The following is an 18,619-nucleotide window of genomic DNA, read 5'->3' on the forward strand; positions in this document are numbered from 1 at the left end:
TTTGACTACTCGCTGCCCAGTTTAATCCACCCCTGAATTTTTCCAAGCTCATCCAGCTCTCTGGCCTGAGTTAGAAAGAAGCCAGAGCTACTTTAATAGCCAAGAGCCGCACGGGCTGGCGAAACGCGCCGGGGTAGGGGACGCCTGGGAGCCGGCCGTGAAGGCGTAGCTGGGCTGCGCTGCGCCCCGCCGCAGGGGAGTCGGGATCGGTCAGGGTAGGGTCCACCCCCTTATGAGCACACAACTACACACGCAACAGAGGCAGAAATTTGGAGACTTGCCGAAAAGGGAAGATAAATAAGAAATAAAAATAGGAAAAGAAAATTTCGTTCGGGATTAAAACAGAAAAAAAAAAAAAAAAAAAAGAAAGAAAGAAAGAAAGAAAAGTAAAAGAAAAGAAAAGAAAAAACAGAAGCCCGCAGAAGGAATGGTCCTGAAAGCTTCCTTTAGCTCTCCTCCTATATTCTGTAGTTTGAACTGGGGTGTTGGAATCACATCACGGAGGGCATATGCCATCTCCGCGGGTCTGTATTTGTATGATCAAAATATTAAGGGCCACACTTTCTACTTCGATGTGTTTCCCAGCAAGGGCTCAGAAACGAGCAACGCGGCTAAATGGCATCTTTAAGTACCAAGCTATGGGGCAAAGGCTGTGTTGTAGGATAGATGTGAGTACGTTTGGCATAGCTGATATTTATTGACATTATCCAAAAGGAAATAAGTTAAAGAAATGTTAAGTATTCCATGACACAATTGTTGCACAAACTGCCTTCAATCAAGTTAGGTTTTTTTCAGGGCTCTTTTGCAAGCATCTTCCACGGGCTTGGTTTGAAGGCAGAGATCTCATGGGCTGTTCTGCATTTTCAGGGACGATCAAGTCAATCCTGAGGGAAAAGAGTCGGTTTAGAAGGAGAAAAAGTGCTTCTTCTGGAGTTCAATGTATTTTTTTAAATGCTGTATTTCAGAGTAAAGGCCCCTTGTAACAGATTCCTAGATCGTGTCAAATTATAACAAAGTGAATCTCAAGAAGCAATTACAAAGCAAATATTGTGATCGGTGTTGTGGGTAAAATCGGAGCTGGGTTTATAGAGGAATATTAACTCTGATTTTTTTTTAATTTTTTTTTTAAATCAACAGTGATTAGGTTTGTGTTAAGTCTAAAGACCTTTTCCTGTAGATGGCGTCCTTTGGGTACTGAGTAATCAATAATAATACAGTCGCACTCAGGAGACTTTATTAAGCCTTGGATAATAAAATAATTAATAATCTTTATATATATATATGCACACATATATTTGTTGAACGTGAAAAAGTCTTGATTTATCGTAAGCAAAAGTGTGTTTCTCCTTCACGTGGATGCAAATAAAAACTGTTTGAATAAATAAGTTGTTTCTGAACATTTTGTTGTCAAAGTGTTAAATGTCCCCGTCATTTTTATTCAAACACTAACATGATTACAGCCAATTATATATTCACCAGTGTTCTTTATTTTAGAGTAATTGTACTTGTCACTAATAAAACAGAGACATAATGGATCGCTACTGTTCTGAATTTTAAAGCAATTTTCTGTAATTTGATTGAATTATACATCGTCTCCGCTACTTTTTTTTATTTCTATATTTTGAAATCCTATTTTCTTGAAAATTGCAGCTCTATTCCTGTTTTGTTGTTCCTGAAGTAACGAAACCTTCTGTAACATTTATAAATAGAGCCTCATCCCTTTTGAAATGTGGAAAATCATAATTTCAGCCCCAACATACTGAAAGCTTTAGACATAAAATCCGAAAGTCCGGAGGACCGCCCAAACCAGAACACTTGGTTCAATGCGGTGTCCTCCTTTGAGAGGAGAAGCAGAACATGAGGAGAGAAAAGTAAATTGCGACGTGCATAGGACGGCCTGATCACTTCATTGCAGTGATCCGGTGAGCTTCGTGGGGCTCAAACACACCAACACGTCAAGACAAGCAGTTCAGTTGCTAATATTTACCACGGGAGAATAGGTAAAGACACGAGGGGGAAAAAAATACAACGCCAATTGCAATCCTCCAAGCAATTAGAGCCATTATCTGTACCCTGCCCGTACGTTCTTTTAGGTGGCGATTATAGGTAAGAAGCCCAGGAGTGACCTGACTCTCTTTAGGTACAGACAACAGAGACGCTAAATGATACAGAATTATGGAGATACCGCACACGCACGGAAAATACTGCGCTGCGTTATTATGCTGCTTCTCGGGTTGCTTTGCTGAGGATGAGCTCTCAGAGGGTTGCTTTTTTGTTGTTGTTTTTCAAAGCCGAAAACATGCCTTTAATTTAGCAATTGTATGAACCATCAACGCAATGAGATATGATCTGCGGTGTCGCCAAACACAAATCAAAAAATGATACAAAGGCTTTCACAAGTTAATTTCATATGACAAAACACGTGCCCAGCACAACAGATAAAGTTAAACTATCGTTTGCAAACCGTGCGATTGCGTGAAAAGGTATCTTTTAGGTGCATTTAGCACAGTCAAGCGCGAATGTTTTTTCCGCGGTTCTGCAAGGTAAAACGAAGGGAAGGCGCGGGGATCCGGGAGGCTCCCTGGGAAAGCCTGTCGTGGAGCCTCAGCGGGACATGGTCCCAGCCCTCAGTAGAACACGGCTTCTGCTTTTGCCCATTCACTATTTAATATGACCATAGAAATAAGCTTGTGGTCGCCTCGGAAGGAAAAAAAATGTCATCTACTACTATCGTTTTATTAACTCCAGCGTGTACAAGGACTTGTGAGTCTTTTCTTTACCCTTCCCTTGATTTTTTTAAAGGAATGTGAAGATACAGTGTAATGCCATCTTCTGCTAGTATTCTGCTAGGAGGCAAATGGAAATTATTTATTTGTTGGAGTTTCCGGAGCTACGGCATGGTTTCATGATTTCGGTGGAGTTTCTAGCTCTATTATAATAAACATTGTTGCCTAAAAAACTCCCTAGGAAACATAACCAGCCCCTCTGTGTGTGTGTGTGTGTGTGTGTGTGTGTGTGTATGTATGTGTGTGTGTGTAAGCCTATGTGAGAGCCCCATCTAAAAGATGGAGAGGAGAAAACACACAAAGGAGATGCATCCCGGGAGGACTCTTTCTTTCACCGTTTTTCCTCCCGCATTGTCAGTGCACGGAAAGCCTGCCTGCAGCCGCTCCTCTTTCTTGGTCAAATTATTGTCGAGGCAAAACTACAAACCCCAGGCTTTAGCGAGGCACCGTCCGTGCTCGGTGGGAGGGACACAAATGGGATTTAACTTGTTGCCAGTCATTTTTGTGTGTTTGTTTGTTTGTGCTGGTGCTTTAAAAGCGAAACAAATTCCAGAAACAAAGCGGGGGGGGGGGGGGGGGGGGGGGGAGAGGGGGGGAGCTGGGGAGGGAGGGAGGGAGGAGGAAAATAAGCTCTGTATAAAAGACATATCATATTAAAATAATACATGAACACACCCACTGATATCAAGGGTACGATATCAGCCCTTCCCCAAGAAACCTATTTATAAGTGGTAGCGGTTATAATCATCCAACAAGCCCCTTACCATCACTCCCCCCTCCCTCCGCTAAGAAAGAAAGAAAACATGGAGACCACCCTGCCCGATATAAAAAGTGTTCAGAACAACCTACATAAAAGAGGCAACTCCTGCGAGCCCTACTCATGCTAGAAGACCAAGGAGCGAGCAAGGTCTGCTACCCGGGCAGCCTCCTCGAAGGCAGAGCAAGCCCCGCCGCCTCGCCACCCGCAAAGTGCGGGTCACCCCGCTGCCGTGCGGCGGCCGGAACGAGCTCAGGCACATCCTCCTCCTCCTCCTCCTCCTCCTCCTCCTCCTGCCTGAGCCCCAGGCACGGAGAAAGTTAAAATCGGCTTTGCTCCTCGGCTCGCCGAGCGCCTTCTGCTAGAGGGGTGTATAGTTGTTTATGGCTTTTGTGCTGCAGCGGGCATTTTGCTATGGTTACAAGGGGGGCCCGGGCGGGGGGGGGGGGGGGGGGTGGGGGGGAGGGAAGGGGGAGGTATTGCGCTTTTTGTAGGCCCTAAAAATTGGATCCGCAGCTGATCTCTCCGAGCCCCAGATTGCGCTGAGCCGATGGGTGCGGTGGAGGTGCGGTGCGGGGAAAGGGCTGCGGCGGGCGGGCGGCAGGCGGGCGCGGGCAGGTAGGGCGGGCGGACCGACGGGCACCCCGCGCCCCGCTGCCTTTTGCGGAGCGCCGGGGTGAGACAGCACCGGGAGAGAGACTGCGTCTGCCCCTGTGCTGGGGAAGGGGAGAAGGGCGGGGGGGAGGGGGGGGGGGGGAGGGGGCGTCTTTTCTGTTGAGTTACCGAAAAACTGCAAAACCAGATATACGTGTCATTTGCCAAAGATTACGTTTGTAAGAGGCTAAAGAGCTTTAGAACACCACCATGAAAATATTCCAGCAACAGTTTCTTATGAGCCAACGATCAGCTAGAAGTTGTCTTCAAGCACTACTTGGTTTGGGGTGGGGGTTTTTTTGTGTTTTTTGTTGTTGATGATGATGGTTGTTGTGGGTTTTGGTGGTGTTTGTTTCCACCGCCACCCCCTCCCCACACACACACACCCGTCTTTCTCTTTCCCTGTATTTTATTTCACGATTCTTCAATTCAATCTGATAATTCAGGCAAAAGCACTCTGTTGGCCAAGAATGTTTTAACAGTAAACACAGAAGAAAATAAAATCATGTATTTAAACCCTGAGAACAGTACAAAGTTTTTAACTTGTCCATCCCACCCCCTGCACTTTTTTACCGTCGTCTGCATAATTCTGTGGATAATTCTTTAGGGATATTTTAATTTTCTGTTTCATTCCTGAATTAGGGAGAGCTTTTGTGACACAGGGACACCTATTACCTAGGCAGGTGTGATGGCTTTCTTACGCACGGTGGCATATAAAATAATATCCACATTTAGGACCTAAACCACCGCACGTCTTAATGTTCGAGTTGGCAGCGAGTGTAACAATACCCCGTTCTGAGAAACTCTGGCAGTGGCAGCTCAACACACCAAACCTAGCGGATGCTCTACACTTTCCAGATAGGCTTTCTGTGGATGATATCCTGCAGCTACAGGAACAAATAAATAAAATCTTCAGCTTTTAATTAAGGCGATTTAATTCAGACCTCTCCACCCAGCGCAGCCGCCGTGGGAAATGTATACTCCAATGTTTACTGGGATCTCTTTCTGTCACTGTTCTATCTTGTCTTAGGCTCACTACATCCGCAAAGCTTTCTGGCCCCTACAGCCATGTTTCCCCCTTTCCACGTTCTCCGTCCAACCTCTGCCCGTCCAAGAAACTTCCTAAAGTTCAACAGGAGGGGAATTCTTTGCACCTAGTTGGTTAACGTCGTTGTTTGAACCCTACCTCTCCCCTAGCTGAGCAGGCTTCTCAAAGGTAGACAGTGCCCCGCTGGCTGTTCTTTATGGTACAGTGCAGCTTCTCAAAAGATCATCGGATGGAGAAATTTCGCTCTTCTTGAAACATTTAAGCAACTGAGCAATTAGTTCTGAATGGGGGTGGGGGGAGGGAAGACTAGAGAGCTTAAAGGAGAGGGGGGAGAGGAGATGCAACACAACTAGCCCGAAAACAACGGGTGGGGATGCATGGGAGGGGGACTTAAAATGTTTGTATTTAAAGGGTGCTTGCAAGGTCTTCGGCACAAGATGTGCTGCTCTCCTTAAAGGGGCACCGAGTGCCAATAACCATTAGTCATCCAGTAGGGACTTTTCATTACAGATCTATCTTTAGGGGGAGTTCCCCGAAGTCTGCGAAGGGAACAGAGCTGCGGATTTCAAACCCGGTCCAGTTCCAGTCACACACTGCCTGCGTACCTGCTGCAATAGAAGGGAGAGATACTTACCAGAGTTTCGCGAGCGAGCGGATAGCCCCAGGTCTCTGCAGTGCTCCTTTCCTCGGCGGAATACTCTCTTGCATCCGAGGCAGTCCCCAGTCTATATTTTATGTTAACATTTATGCTATCTCAAACACGAGGCTCTCCCATAGACATTTTTTCCGGGGTTTTCAACCAAATTTCTCGGTGCCACAATGTTATGATGGAAGGATGCTGAAATGACAGGCCTCGTAGACGCTTGTCTTAATCATCGGCTTCTTAATTTAGTTTTAGTGCTGTGGTTTTGTGTGTGTGCGTGTGTGTGTCTGCGCGTGTGTGCGCGCAAGAGAAGCCTCTGACAACCTGCAGCTTCCTAATGACTGACGAGGCAGGGCTGCTGCAGCAAAGTAACACTTCCCTGGTGTGAAGACCTCTTACTGGGAAGTTTAGTTCACTACTGTTCTCGCAATCCTAATCGTATAACCTGTAACCAAAACCCAAGGAAGAAGGATACAGCATGCTAAACAGACTAACTTCTAATCACTAAACGTTAGCACCAGTACCAGCTGTTGAAGATTAACTGTAAATTGGCTTGAGACGGACACCCAAACTTAAATCTACAAATGCGGATAGAAGGGTGGACTGTTAAATGCTTCTTCCTCTCTCTCTTTGCCTCCATTCATCCTTCCCTCCAACTTCAGTGCCATTCACCCCTCTTCAAAATGTTTGACTACCTTTTTCTCTTTGTTAGCGCACCGCTCTGTCCCCATTCGCCATGCCTTAGCAGCAGGGTATCAGTGTCTGCTGAGCAGCCCTTACCTTAATTGCCCAGGTAACCTGGAATAAATAAGGCAATCTTAGAGTCAAGGGGGAATAGAATTATATATGCGTACACCCAGGCATTTACTGTACCGAATGTGATATTACTGACTGTTAGACCAAAGTGTCCCAACTCGTTTCATGGAAGCACGATGCCATCGAAGCGTGGTTATTAAATACCCTTTCTTCAGGGCTGAAAAAAAACCTCATTCATTTCTTAAGCTGTCAGTACATTTTAGCAGCTTAACCCTTTGAAAGAGCCTGCGAGTACAGAGCCGCTATACCCGTGTGAAGGGGGATTGAAGGCTGGAGCTGGGGAGTGGCGGGGGGTATGCTATATCCATTGAGCTTACAGTGGAGAGGGTCTGTTTTTCCTTTGGCCTTTAATGAAAAAAAAACCCAACTTAAAAAAAAGCGGGGGGAGGGTGAAGTATGCGGTTGAAACACTATCTCTACGACTTATACCCAAGAAAATGCTCGGAGATCGCTGTTGAATGGCACTACAAGCAGGACGTTTCAGCTCAGCTCTTCACCCCCGTGCTGACCCGGAGTCGGACACTCTCAGCCCATCCCCTCAGCACAGTGCGGCGGGCCCGCACCGCAGGCGAGCGCGCAGGTGAGGGAGCATCCACGCTCCGCAGACCCGGGTCCCCTCTGCACACCCACCCCTGTTTCGCAGGGTTGGGGCCGTGCCCTTCTGTTCCACGCACAAGCTTCTTCTTCAGACACCCCACAAAAACTTCCCTGTTAGAAAGTGGTGCCGTGAGGGATCTTCTTATAAGAATTTGCATTTAGCCAGAGTTGAGGGGTCAAACCAGCCGCTCACACAGGGCGACGACGCACAAAGCTGCCACTGAAGTGAATGGGAGTCGTGGCCAGGGCAGAGCTCAGGGAAGAACTGGCATTAGAGCAAGACTCCTGCATTCCCAAAGTAAGTATCTCCAGTTTTATAAACTGAGAATTTTCTGCGGAAGGAAAAAAAAAAAAAAAAAAAAAAAAAAAAAAGAGGGACTTCAAAGTTACAGTCCAGCAGAAATAATAATTGATGTGGCTTCTCTTACATATCCTTTTCTGTCTGTAAACAGTGCATTAATCTTCATGGGCTTAGAAAGATATGTACTACATATTGGACACGACATTTCCTTTTTTGGTAGAACTGTATATCCAGGGCATTAAAAAAAAATAATATAAATCCTAAGTTTGTGCATAGAGCTTTATTCTGCACCCATGACAAAGGACTGCATGTTAAATCTAGACCATCGAACGTTTTTAAAAGCATGCTTCTTTTGGTGTTAGCCCTTTGCTTAGAAATGTAAAAGATAAAAAGTTTATTTTCTTCCCCGCTACATTTTCATGCCTGATCACAGCGCGAAGTAAACTCAGCTTTGACCTAAGAAACACCTCAATGCATTAAAATTTCAACAGGCAATGTCAGTGTTACATTAAACGAGAACTCCTCCAGTTCGCTGCAGAACTGGGATTTGAATAAAACGTTCAATGTTAACAAACAATACACACGTTTGGCACTTTGTGTATTAAATGGATCAAAGAGATTTGATAAGGCACAATACACCATTTGTACAGACCTGATTGAGTTAATATAATATCAGCAAATTTTACAGCGAAATGAATCTGTTTCTTTTCTTTGTGTTTAAAACCAGCACAGATTACAAATTTTAATGATCTGAAAATGTTTGGTATACAAAATCATGCTTATTTCAGTATTAGCAAAAACACAAGAAATTTTTCAACACAAACACCCAGCTGTGTCTATTTTAAAAGCAGTTCAATGACAGCTTGCACTTATGAGCATGCAATCAGCTAATTTCGCTTTTTTTTTCTTCTGTGTTAATCAACACTTTCCTTCCTGCATATCAGAGTACAAATAGTATAGTTACTCCACATCAGTAAATGTTTACGTAACCTGTCCTTTCTCAAGAATCCGGTTACACCGAATCATTACATGCTAGACCGAGTAGGAAAATGCACTGGGCCCAGCCACCCTAATGGGATCCTACTGCACCATAATGACACATATTAGTTAATGATCATCATAATCATAATAATATGCAGGGATCTTACCTTTCCTCTTACCCCTTGCCATGGTAGAGTCAAGTCATATCCTCCACATCGCACTTTTCCTCGAGAATTCCCATACATTGACTTCAGTGTTGAGCAATGAAATAATTAGAAATTGACATGATTTTTTTTAACCCGCATTTCTTAAAAAAAGAAAAAAAAAAAAAAGAAAAAAGAAAAAAGCGTGGTTGATCATTGACTTTTATCTGTTTTTTTTTTTTTTTTCAGTAGCAACCTGTTATGAAATTGGATAAATAAATACAATTGTGGTAAGGTCATTCGAGGTTAATCCAATGCACAGAGTTCATGCCATTCCCAATTGCAATTGTTTATTACCAGTCCACTGTAATTGTCCTCGTTATTTACTCTCTCTCACACAGTCGCTCTCCCTCCCTCACACACACACACATCACATACACAAACATATATATAAAACGCACGTCTACACACAACCACGTTTGCCGCACTGAGCTCTAACCGGAATTTCCCCGGGATAAATTGTTTTAGCCGGGGTTGAGCCGCACGTGTTATTTCTACGGAACATCTTTTCCTACAGCACAAACGTAAACTTTAGGTAGCTTAACGCGGCGCTGTACGTTGCCTTTGCCTACAGCTTTCCTCTGAATGTGATCAGCAGGCTCTCTCTCCGTTACATGTCCCCTTGTACTTCCCGAGTAAGGAAGCTGCGCGATTTATTTCGCTTTGTTTCAGGGCTGATCCTCCCCCCCCCCCCCCCCCCCACGCTCACACTAAGACACGATACGATGTGAACGATTAAGACCCAGTTCCTTAGTCCCGGGAAACTGTACCCCCGAGCCCGTGCCCCTGCCTCCCTGTGTATATGAGGGACGCCAGTCAGACGGCGGCGGCTCCAGACCCTTCCATCTGCCCCGGGAGCGGCCGCACCGCTGCCCCCCGCCCTCTCCCCTGCCCCCGCAAGGCTAAACCCCGCGGAACCGAAACCCCGTGGCCAGGCGCCGCGGGCCGGGCCGGGCCGGCGGGGGAGGGCGGCAAAAAATCGCCATATATATATTTAATGGGTTATTAATATAATTTATTTCGGTTTTTTACACCTGACACGCGGCCTGCGCGTTTCTGGCCGAAACCACCCGGCAGCGCAGAGGAGGAGAAGGAAGGAGCCCGACGGCCCGCGCCTTGCTCCGGCGGCCGCGCAGGGGCGGCGGCGGGCGAGCGGGAGCTGCGCGGGGCAGGGGCGAGAGCGGCGGGCAGGGAAGCGTGGACGGACGGCCTGGCCCTGGGCCCGGCCGCCGGAGGCGCGGAGCGAGCGGAGAAGAGGAGGGAGGAGGGGTTCGGTCGCTTCCGTCCGTGCCTTCCAACTCACATTCCGCAGCGCGGCAGGCACGGGCCCAGCGGGCCGGAACGGGCCGTCTTCCCCGGCAGGCCGCGGGCAGCGCGGCCTCCCCCCGCCCGGCCCCGGGCCGCTACCGGGCCCCTGGCGGCGGAGGCCCGCCCCGCCGCCTGCGTCCCCTCCAGCTGGTTATTTTTTTCTCGCTCTCTTGGTAAAACAATAAACAGAAATAACCGCACCGGGGCCTAGAAAAAATAAACTCGCCGAGTGACTTCGGCGAGATCCGCAAAGTAGTACCTCCGCCGCCGGTGCGCCGCGGCCTCCTCACCCACCCGGCCTCCCACCCCGCCTCCTCCGCCGCCAGAGGAGGGGGCAAAGAGGGACGGGGCAACTTTCGTCCACCGGAGAAGCTACAAAGTAGGAAAACCGGCCAGGCCCGCCGCCGTGGGACGGACGCCGTTTGTTTGGCGTGAGGGGATTTGTGCTCGGAGCGGCGCTCGGGGGGGCAGGGGTGTGGGGGGGGGGCGCGCAAACCGCCGCGGTGATGCGCCCCTGCGCCAGTATCCCTGCGCCTCGGGAGCCGCGGCGGCGGCGCGGGGCGGGGCGACGACGGGCGGGCGCGGAGAGGGGCGGGGCGGCGGGCCGCCATTGGCCGGCGGGCGGGCAGACGCGCGGGCACGCCGGCGTCGCTGATTGGGCGGCCGGTGGGAAAGGTTAAACCAAAAAATTTTTTACAGCCCCGGTGCGTGTCTGCAGCTCTGAAATTAATTGCGGCCAGGGCGGTCTGTATAGCCCGTCTCCGCTCGCTCCTCGCCGACCCGCGGCTGCGGCTGCTCCTTCCTCCCCCCTGCTCTGCCTTGCCGGGGGAACCAGGCACCATGAAGTAGTTGTTTTTTTTTTTTTTTTTGTTGGGGTTTTTTTTTTTGTGTGTGTTTGTGTGTTGGTTTTTTTTTTGTTGTTGTTGTTGGGTTTTCAGAGGGTTTTTTTCCCCTTTTTTCTCTTTTTTTTTTTTTTTCCTCCGCTCTGACTCGGTTTGATTTTATCTGATTGGTGATTATTATTACTATTATTTTTTTCCCTCCCCGGCGGTTCCTGTCCTTGCTACATGACTTGCCAGCGCTTGAGACTGCGGTCCAACTGCGCTGCCGCCGCCGCCGGTGGTGCCGCCGCCTCGGCCGCCGCCGCCGCCGCCTCCGCCGCCGCCCCGCGCGCTGCTCCCTCGGCCGCTGCAACTTTCCCCCTCAGACTAGTGTGTGATGTTGGACATGGGAGATAGGAAGGAAGTGAAAATGCTGCCGAAATCCTCCTTTAGCATAAACAGCCTGGTGCCCGAAGCCGTCCAGAGCGACAACAACCACAGCAGCCACAGCCACCACAACAGCCACCACCCCCACCACCATCACCACCACCACCACCACCACCACCACCCGCCGCCGCAGCAGCCCCAGCGAGCGGCCGCGGCCGAGGAGGAGGACGAGGAGAAGGGCCAGCTCCTCCTGCCGCCCCCCGCCGCCGCCGCCGCCTCCGGCGCCCTGGAGGTGGCCAAGGCGGACATGCTGGCGGGCAAAGGCGACGCGGGCGCGGCGGCGGCGGCGGCGGCGGAGCTGGAGGAGAAGGAGAAGGCGGCGGAGGAGAAGAAGGGGGCGGTGGAGGGGGCCAAGGACGGGGAGAGCGGGAAGGAGGGGGAGAAGAAGAACGGCAAGTACGAGAAGCCGCCGTTCAGCTACAACGCGCTCATCATGATGGCCATCCGGCAGAGCCCCGAGAAGCGCCTCACGCTCAACGGCATCTACGAGTTCATCATGAAGAACTTCCCCTACTACCGGGAGAACAAGCAGGGCTGGCAGAACTCCATCCGCCACAACCTCTCGCTCAATAAGTGCTTCGTCAAGGTGCCCCGCCACTACGACGACCCGGGCAAAGGGAACTACTGGATGCTGGACCCCTCCAGCGACGACGTCTTCATCGGGGGTACCACCGGCAAGCTCCGCCGGCGCTCCACCACCTCGCGGGCCAAGCTGGCCTTCAAGCGGGGCGCCCGGCTCACCTCCACCGGACTGACATTCATGGATAGGGCAGGATCCTTGTACTGGCCTATGTCCCCCTTCCTCTCCCTGCACCACCCCCGGGCCAGCAGCACTTTGAGTTACAATGGGACCACGTCCGCCTACCCCAGCCACCCCATGCCCTACAGCTCAGTGTTGACTCAAAACTCCTTGGGAAACAACCACTCCTTTTCCACGTCTAATGGGTTAAGTGTTGATAGACTAGTCAATGGAGAGATACCTTATGCCACTCATCACCTCACAGCAGCAGCTCTGGCCGCCTCAGTGCCGTGTGGCTTGTCAGTTCCCTGCTCCGGCACCTATTCCCTAAACCCCTGCTCTGTAAACCTCCTAGCAGGACAGACGAGTTACTTTTTTCCCCATGTTCCTCACCCTTCAATGACTTCTCAAAGCAGCACTTCAATGACGGCCAGGGCAGCCGCCTCCTCCACGTCGCCACAGGCGCCCTCCACTCTCCCCTGTGAGTCCTTAAGACCTTCTTTGCCAAGTTTTACAACGGGACTTTCCGGAGGACTTTCTGATTATTTCACACATCAAAATCAGGGGTCTTCTTCAAACCCTTTAATACATTAACATCCATGGGATCAGACTGTAAGTGAACATTTTACACACATTTGCATTGTAAATGATAATTAAAAGGAGAAAAAAAAAAAGCAAAACAAAAAAGTCCAGGTATTTTTTATTAAGTCCCCCATTTTCTGTACGTTTGTTCAGTCTTTAGGGTTGTTTATTATTCCACTAAGGTGAGGAGTGTCAGCAAGGTGCAATGTGGGGAGATTACATTGTAGACTATGAAGTTTGGAAGACAAAATTATAGTAGAATGTGTATCTAAATAGTGACTGCTTTTGCGATTTTTTTATTCAAATATGAGAAGTCTATCACTAAAAGCCGCCAGATTCTCCATGTTTGCAGTATTATAAGTTATCATGGATATGTCGGTGGGTGCAGACCTTGGGAAAAAAAAAAAAGAAAAAGCAAAAACAAAACCAAACCAACACTAAATTTACGAAAAATAGAAAAAACTTTAAACGTAATTTGTATTTAAGCAGAATTAATACTGAAAGACGCCCAAGAACTACATTTTGGCCATTTACTATTTTATCCTTTTCTTTACCGAACTGCTTTTTTGGGTTCTTTTTTTTTTTTTTTTTTTTGTTTGTTTGTTCGTTTGTTTACTTTTAGACCAAAGATTGGGTTTTAGAAAATGCACTCAGTGTATGGAGTAATTTAAAAAACAGCAACATTATTTCAGTTTGCAGCACTGCCCGTTCAAATGAATCAGAAGGGGACAAAATTAATGATTGCCTTCAGTTTGTGTTGTGTATATTTTGATGTATGTGGTCACTAACAGGTCACCTTTATTTTTTTTTCTAAATGTAGTAAAATGTTAATACCTATTGTACTTATAGGTAAACCTTGCAAATATGTAACCTGTGTTGCGCAGATGCCGCATAAATTTGAGTGATTGTTAATGTCGTCTTAAAATTTCTTGATTGTGATACTGTGGTCATATGCCCGTGTTTGTCACTTACAAAAATGTTTACTATGAACACACAGAAATAAAAAAATAGGCTAAATTCATATATACTTGATAGTTTTTTTGTCTCTTTTATTAACTAAAATTAATATGCCAGAGGCTGTAAAGTTACAGGGAGATCAGGGCGCTGCTTATTACAGCAGCCCACCATCTTTCACAGGCTCCTCTCACACACCCCCCCTCACCCCCCACCCCGCTCCCCCCTCTGATCGTATTGCCTTTAACAGCAGTATTTTCAAACGTAAAGGATCAGGGCATTTAATTGAGCACCACGGCCACTATTGTGATGTCTGTTTTGGGGCAGAACTCTTATCAGGTCTGCTTAAAAATTGTTAGTACGAGGTAGGGGGTCTTGCTAAAAATGCTGCCTTACGCTGACCGTGCTTAAAATTGCGTACGTGTATGTATATACATATATATATATATACATACGTATAAAATGGGAGTATATATGCACACATTAGGGAAAAAACAAGGTGCGTTGTTACATAGATACGTGTTGTTCTTGCAAGCTCTGATACGCAGTCAAGGAATTCTTCTTCTGAAAGAAATTAAATTCGGCTTGGTGATAACTGGAGATACATGAACTATGAGTGCATATGTGTGTGGATATGCACACACACGTTACCTTTCATATAACCATTTGATCAAATTTAGCAAACTGTGGTACCCATGTGTATATAATACAATTCTCGTAAAAGACCACCGGTCCGGAAGTATCTATAGCTCTATGCGTTTATATACTTCTAATGCTGCAAACACTTTGGCTTGATGTGTTGTGAAAGTGGCGATCGCTGCTCGGCCGGAGCCTCGCCGTGCCCCCCTCGCCCCCCGGGCGGGGAAGGAGCCGCGCAGCGCGAGGTGAAGTCGCAGCGCATCGCGCTGAGGCGGAGGGCTGCGGGGTCACGTGACGGCCGGGCTCGCATACCGATGTGTAAACGTGTGGGGTTTCTGTGGTGTTTTTTGGGTTTTTTGTTTTGGTTTTTTTTTTGGTGGGGGTGGGGAGAGCTCAAAAAACCCAAACCCAAAACCCCCAAACCTGTGTGGATGCACTTACGTTTAAAGTTTTGCGCTGGAGCTGTGCTCCGCTCCCTGCCTGGTGCTGGTGGTGCTCGCTGGAGCCCACTAACCCACGCCAGCCTCCGTGAGCAAGCTCCCGGAGAATCCATCCATGAGTTTTAAGGGAGCAACGTTACGACTAATTTTAAGAAGCATTTAATCCTAAAAAGAATTGGTTTCTTGATGAGTTTAGGGAAGCCTGTAAAAGCCGCGACTCTTGAAAATAATTAGAAAACTTGTGCAAAAGGTTTAGGAACTAATTGGATCCCGCGGTGAGTCCGCAGAGGACAAGTTGTTCATTTGTTACGTTTGTGTCGCCTGAACCGGGCTTTGCAGCAGCGCAATAAGCTGGCAGCTGCTCACAATAGGCCCGATGAAAAATAATCTCTAGGTCGGAGATGTTATCGCACACACTTTAAAGAGCTGATCTTAGAAAGACAGAAAAGAGGAGGAAAAAGAAAATGAGGGGGAAAATGCCGGGGGGGGTGTGGTGAATAAGGAAGCAATAGAAAATCTGAATTCTGGTAAAGAGAATATTTGTCATGCTGAAAGAATGAGGGGAGGGAGGGGAAATCTTCCGAAAATAAGTAATAAATAAACAGATGCAAGCAGATCTGCAGGGAAGAGAGAGGAGTGAAAGGTTACGGATGAGAGATGGGACACCCAGCTCTGCACTGTGTGGGGGAGAAGGAGAGAAATCTCTGATATTCTTGGCTTTCACTCTCACTTCTGCAATTCAAAATTAATCATCACTATGAGAAAAAGGTTGCTTTGTTTGGGGGTGAAAAGATGATACCACCACTTGGAAGCGCCTACCCTCCCCCATATTCTTCACTCTGTAGGCATTAAAAGAAGTGATCGCAAAAGACCTAGAAACCAAAACTCTTTTGCAACAAACTTATCGGAAATAATAAAATGAAATAGGTGTGATTTAAACTCTTGAAGCCTCGAGACCCCACTCTGTATACTTGTGCCTAAGCAAATTAAAAGAATGGCATCTGCTGCAGCTGAGAAAGGAAATGATTTATTATTTACCACTTGCAATTGGTTGTATACTGTAGGAAATCCAATAGCACATACTTAAAGTATTAGTTAGTACCCAATGTAAAAATATCCGCTGACAGTGGACTAAAAGGAGGAAAAAGACAAGTCAGGTTGGAGGAAAGCACAATCTCACCATGTCAGAGTTTGGGGTTGGCTAATAAGCATTAATTAGATAAGCGTGATGCATAATAATTCCTGAAAGGGCTAGCCCTGATGTATGTCTCTCCAAACTTCGCTTAGGCAAGCACTGGCTCTCAGTGCTCTCCTTTAGGTTCAGTGTAGCAAAGTGCTGCCTAAGCAGTTCAGGTGCCACAGACTTTTCCCTCTTTCTCTTAGGGCTGGGGGAAGGGGTGGGTTTTGAGCTGGTAAATTATTCACGTTTCCATACACATATTACCAGCAATGGGACTGTCTTTGTACAGCAAATAAAACAAACCAAAAAACAACCCCCCACCCCCCACCCCACCCCCGCTAAAGTAGTCACGGATTGTAGCAGGACTGCCAAGGCCCCAAATATGCTTTCACCTTCGCCTGCTCCCCAGCCAGAGAAGCCCTTTTGTTCGCTGAAGATGTCTTTTAGAATAATCTTTGCACAGGCTCCTTCAGTACTGAATGTGAGGTGGTGGATTTTGTTGTTTTTTCCTTGGGTTTTTTTTTTATTTATTATTTTTTTTCTTTTTTAGGCAGGCAATAGTTCTGTTATCTGATACTTGTTTCCATGGTGGTTTATATATCAAATCCTCAAGCTAAGCTTTTAGGATTTTTTTGTTTTGTTTTGTTTAATATGCACATTTCTAGAAAGTTGCCGTGTCTTAGCATCGTTTCTTTAGCGTTTCCTAATTTAGAGTGTTTATGGGGGACGGGTGGTCTTTATGGAATTAAGGAGCTATTGTTATATTCCTAGTTGATGTTTGAGGTGATTAACTTTGCTGCATAGATGGTAGGAGAAGAAATCTGCTCATCAAGAAACCTCCAATTACGATTTTAAGATTGCCTTCGCAAACGTGTTTGAGGGATAATAAACTGTAACTGGAAGCCACAATGCGACACTTGGCTAACCAATTTTTTACATATTTTAAATATTCTTCTTTTGTTCCAGTAAAATAGCGTCCATTATGTGGAATGTATTCTTACGAAAAGGTTTAAAAGAAAGTGAACAATAATATATTTTGTCTTAAATGGCATAAAACTACTGTTTGAGGGAGTGATAATTTTTTTAATCCGGTACTTGAAAAAAATAGTTTAATCGGGAGGTCATTTTGCTCTTTCCAACTTCTCCGGATGATTATTAAGATTTATGTCAGAAATCATGATTCAGGTACACACCCCCTCACCACTTGTGTTAATACGAGGTCTCAATCACCACGTCTTCACTATTCACTCAAGCAAAACTCCCACTGAACTCCGGTTACGTTCTGACTGAACCACAGCAGTTTTGTTTAGGCAATAACGTTGAGCAAGACTCACTGTTTTATTAGTGAACTATATTATTTAATTGTTCGTATTTTTCCCTTAGGACAGGGAAAAAAAAGGTCTGACTGTAGCTAGTCACTGCTAGGTACTTAATTGTATAATCGCGAATAATACACCTGCCCAAGAAAGAATCTGCTCATACATATCACACACCTACAAATCCAACGAATGTCAATAAATATGTATACATACCTATAGACACACACACAACCCTACAGAGGTGTGTATCCATGCACTAGTGCCTGTAGTAGCTTCTCCACAGTTTTGTGCACTGTAATGCTCGTTCTGAATACAGACAGACAGACACACACACACACCCCCGCCCCGTGGTGAAGGTGCCTGGGTAAATGGGTCAAAAAGTGGTGGAGAACTGGATTAGAAAGGGGTGAAGGTGAAGATCATTAGAGGTTTTAGGGCTGGCTGTGGCTGTTTTGCTGGGTTTGTGTGACTGTGCCCAGAGGGCGGAGTTCCTGCACATTCCTACCTCACCGGAGAACCTGCCCTCAACTCTACTGCAGCTACTCCAGAGAGATGGGACCCTCCAGAAGAAACCTGCCCAGCAATCCCAGCAAGCCTTCCCGCCAGAAGGGTAGGTGCACTTCAAGAAAACCTTCCCTACCTCTTCTCCCAACAGGCAGATCCATGTGATACGAATGAACAGAGATGACAGACTCCTGTCTAAACGTACTGTTTCCCCGTGCCCCCTGATAAGCAGATCGCCCGTGCAACCGAAGCACAGTTTCAAAACACCAGTTACACCAAAACTGCGTGTGCCTAATGTTAGGATTTTTCTTTTTCCTCTCTCTCTTTTTTTTTTTTTTTTTTTTTTTTTTTTTGGTCTCTTCCTCAAAGTGTTTCCTCCCCCGGCCTCTCCCCTCCCCCTCGGGTTCTTTCGTTGCAATCGGTAAGTTGGAAGTTTCTTCGCCGGTTTAGCAGTTCTCATGGTTTAGCTGTAGAATTTTTTTAGCTCGTTTTGTTATCGTGCTCTTTGTTTGCTTGTTTGCCACTAACGCCAGAGAAAGTCACACTGGTGCAATGTTGTGTTTGCCTTTTTTAAGGTGCCAGGAGAAACTGCCTCTACCTGCAAGCAAGGCGCACGACGGCACTTGGGTATGGGAGTCCTCCGGCGGCATTGGGTGAGTGCAGATTTTACTCCTCTCTTACACTCAGGAATCAAGTAGCTACACTCGCGATTTGTGTGCGTCGGTACTAGGATGGGAGGGAGCGCGGTTCCCGCAGAGCCCTGAGCGTGCCCTGCCTTTTTGGTCACGGCTGAGCTTTAGAAATATGGGGGCTAGGCAAAATTCCCCGCCACCACTCATTCCGGGATGAAATGTGCTCCTTGTTCCATCTCTGCTGTGTGAAAGACGATTTTAGTATGGC

General features: G+C 47.1%; 1 protein-coding gene and 1 long non-coding RNA gene across 3 annotated transcripts; one reads left to right on the top strand and one right to left on the bottom strand.

Moving 5' to 3' along the window:
• Window positions 1–673: 673 nt before the first annotated feature.
• On the bottom strand, window positions 674–10,546 carry LOC102049893 (uncharacterized). 2 transcript variants are annotated; one of them, XR_008733390.1, is made up of 3 exons: window positions 10,354–10,546; window positions 8,751–8,890; window positions 674–884 (listed from the first exon to the last, which is right to left on the bottom strand). It is a non-coding gene; the product is annotated as an uncharacterized LOC102049893 (long non-coding RNA). The 2 variants fall into 2 exon arrangements; XR_008733389.1 differs by lacking the exon at window positions 674–884 and adding an exon at window positions 7,064–7,633.
• A 532-nt stretch (window positions 10,547–11,078) lies between these two features.
• Window positions 11,079–13,704, top strand: FOXG1 (forkhead box G1). The gene has a single exon (XM_005444143.3). The coding sequence runs from the start codon at window positions 11,313–11,315 to the stop codon at window positions 12,693–12,695; it is 1,383 nt and encodes a 460-aa protein (XP_005444200.2). The 5' UTR covers window positions 11,079–11,312; the 3' UTR covers window positions 12,696–13,704.
• The last annotated feature ends 4,915 nt before the right edge of the window (window positions 13,705–18,619 follow it).

The sequence above is a fragment of the Falco cherrug genome, chromosome 7 (assembly GCF_023634085.1).
Source record: "Falco cherrug isolate bFalChe1 chromosome 7, bFalChe1.pri, whole genome shotgun sequence".
In the NCBI taxonomy this organism is placed as follows: Eukaryota; Metazoa; Chordata; class Aves; order Falconiformes; family Falconidae; genus Falco; species Falco cherrug.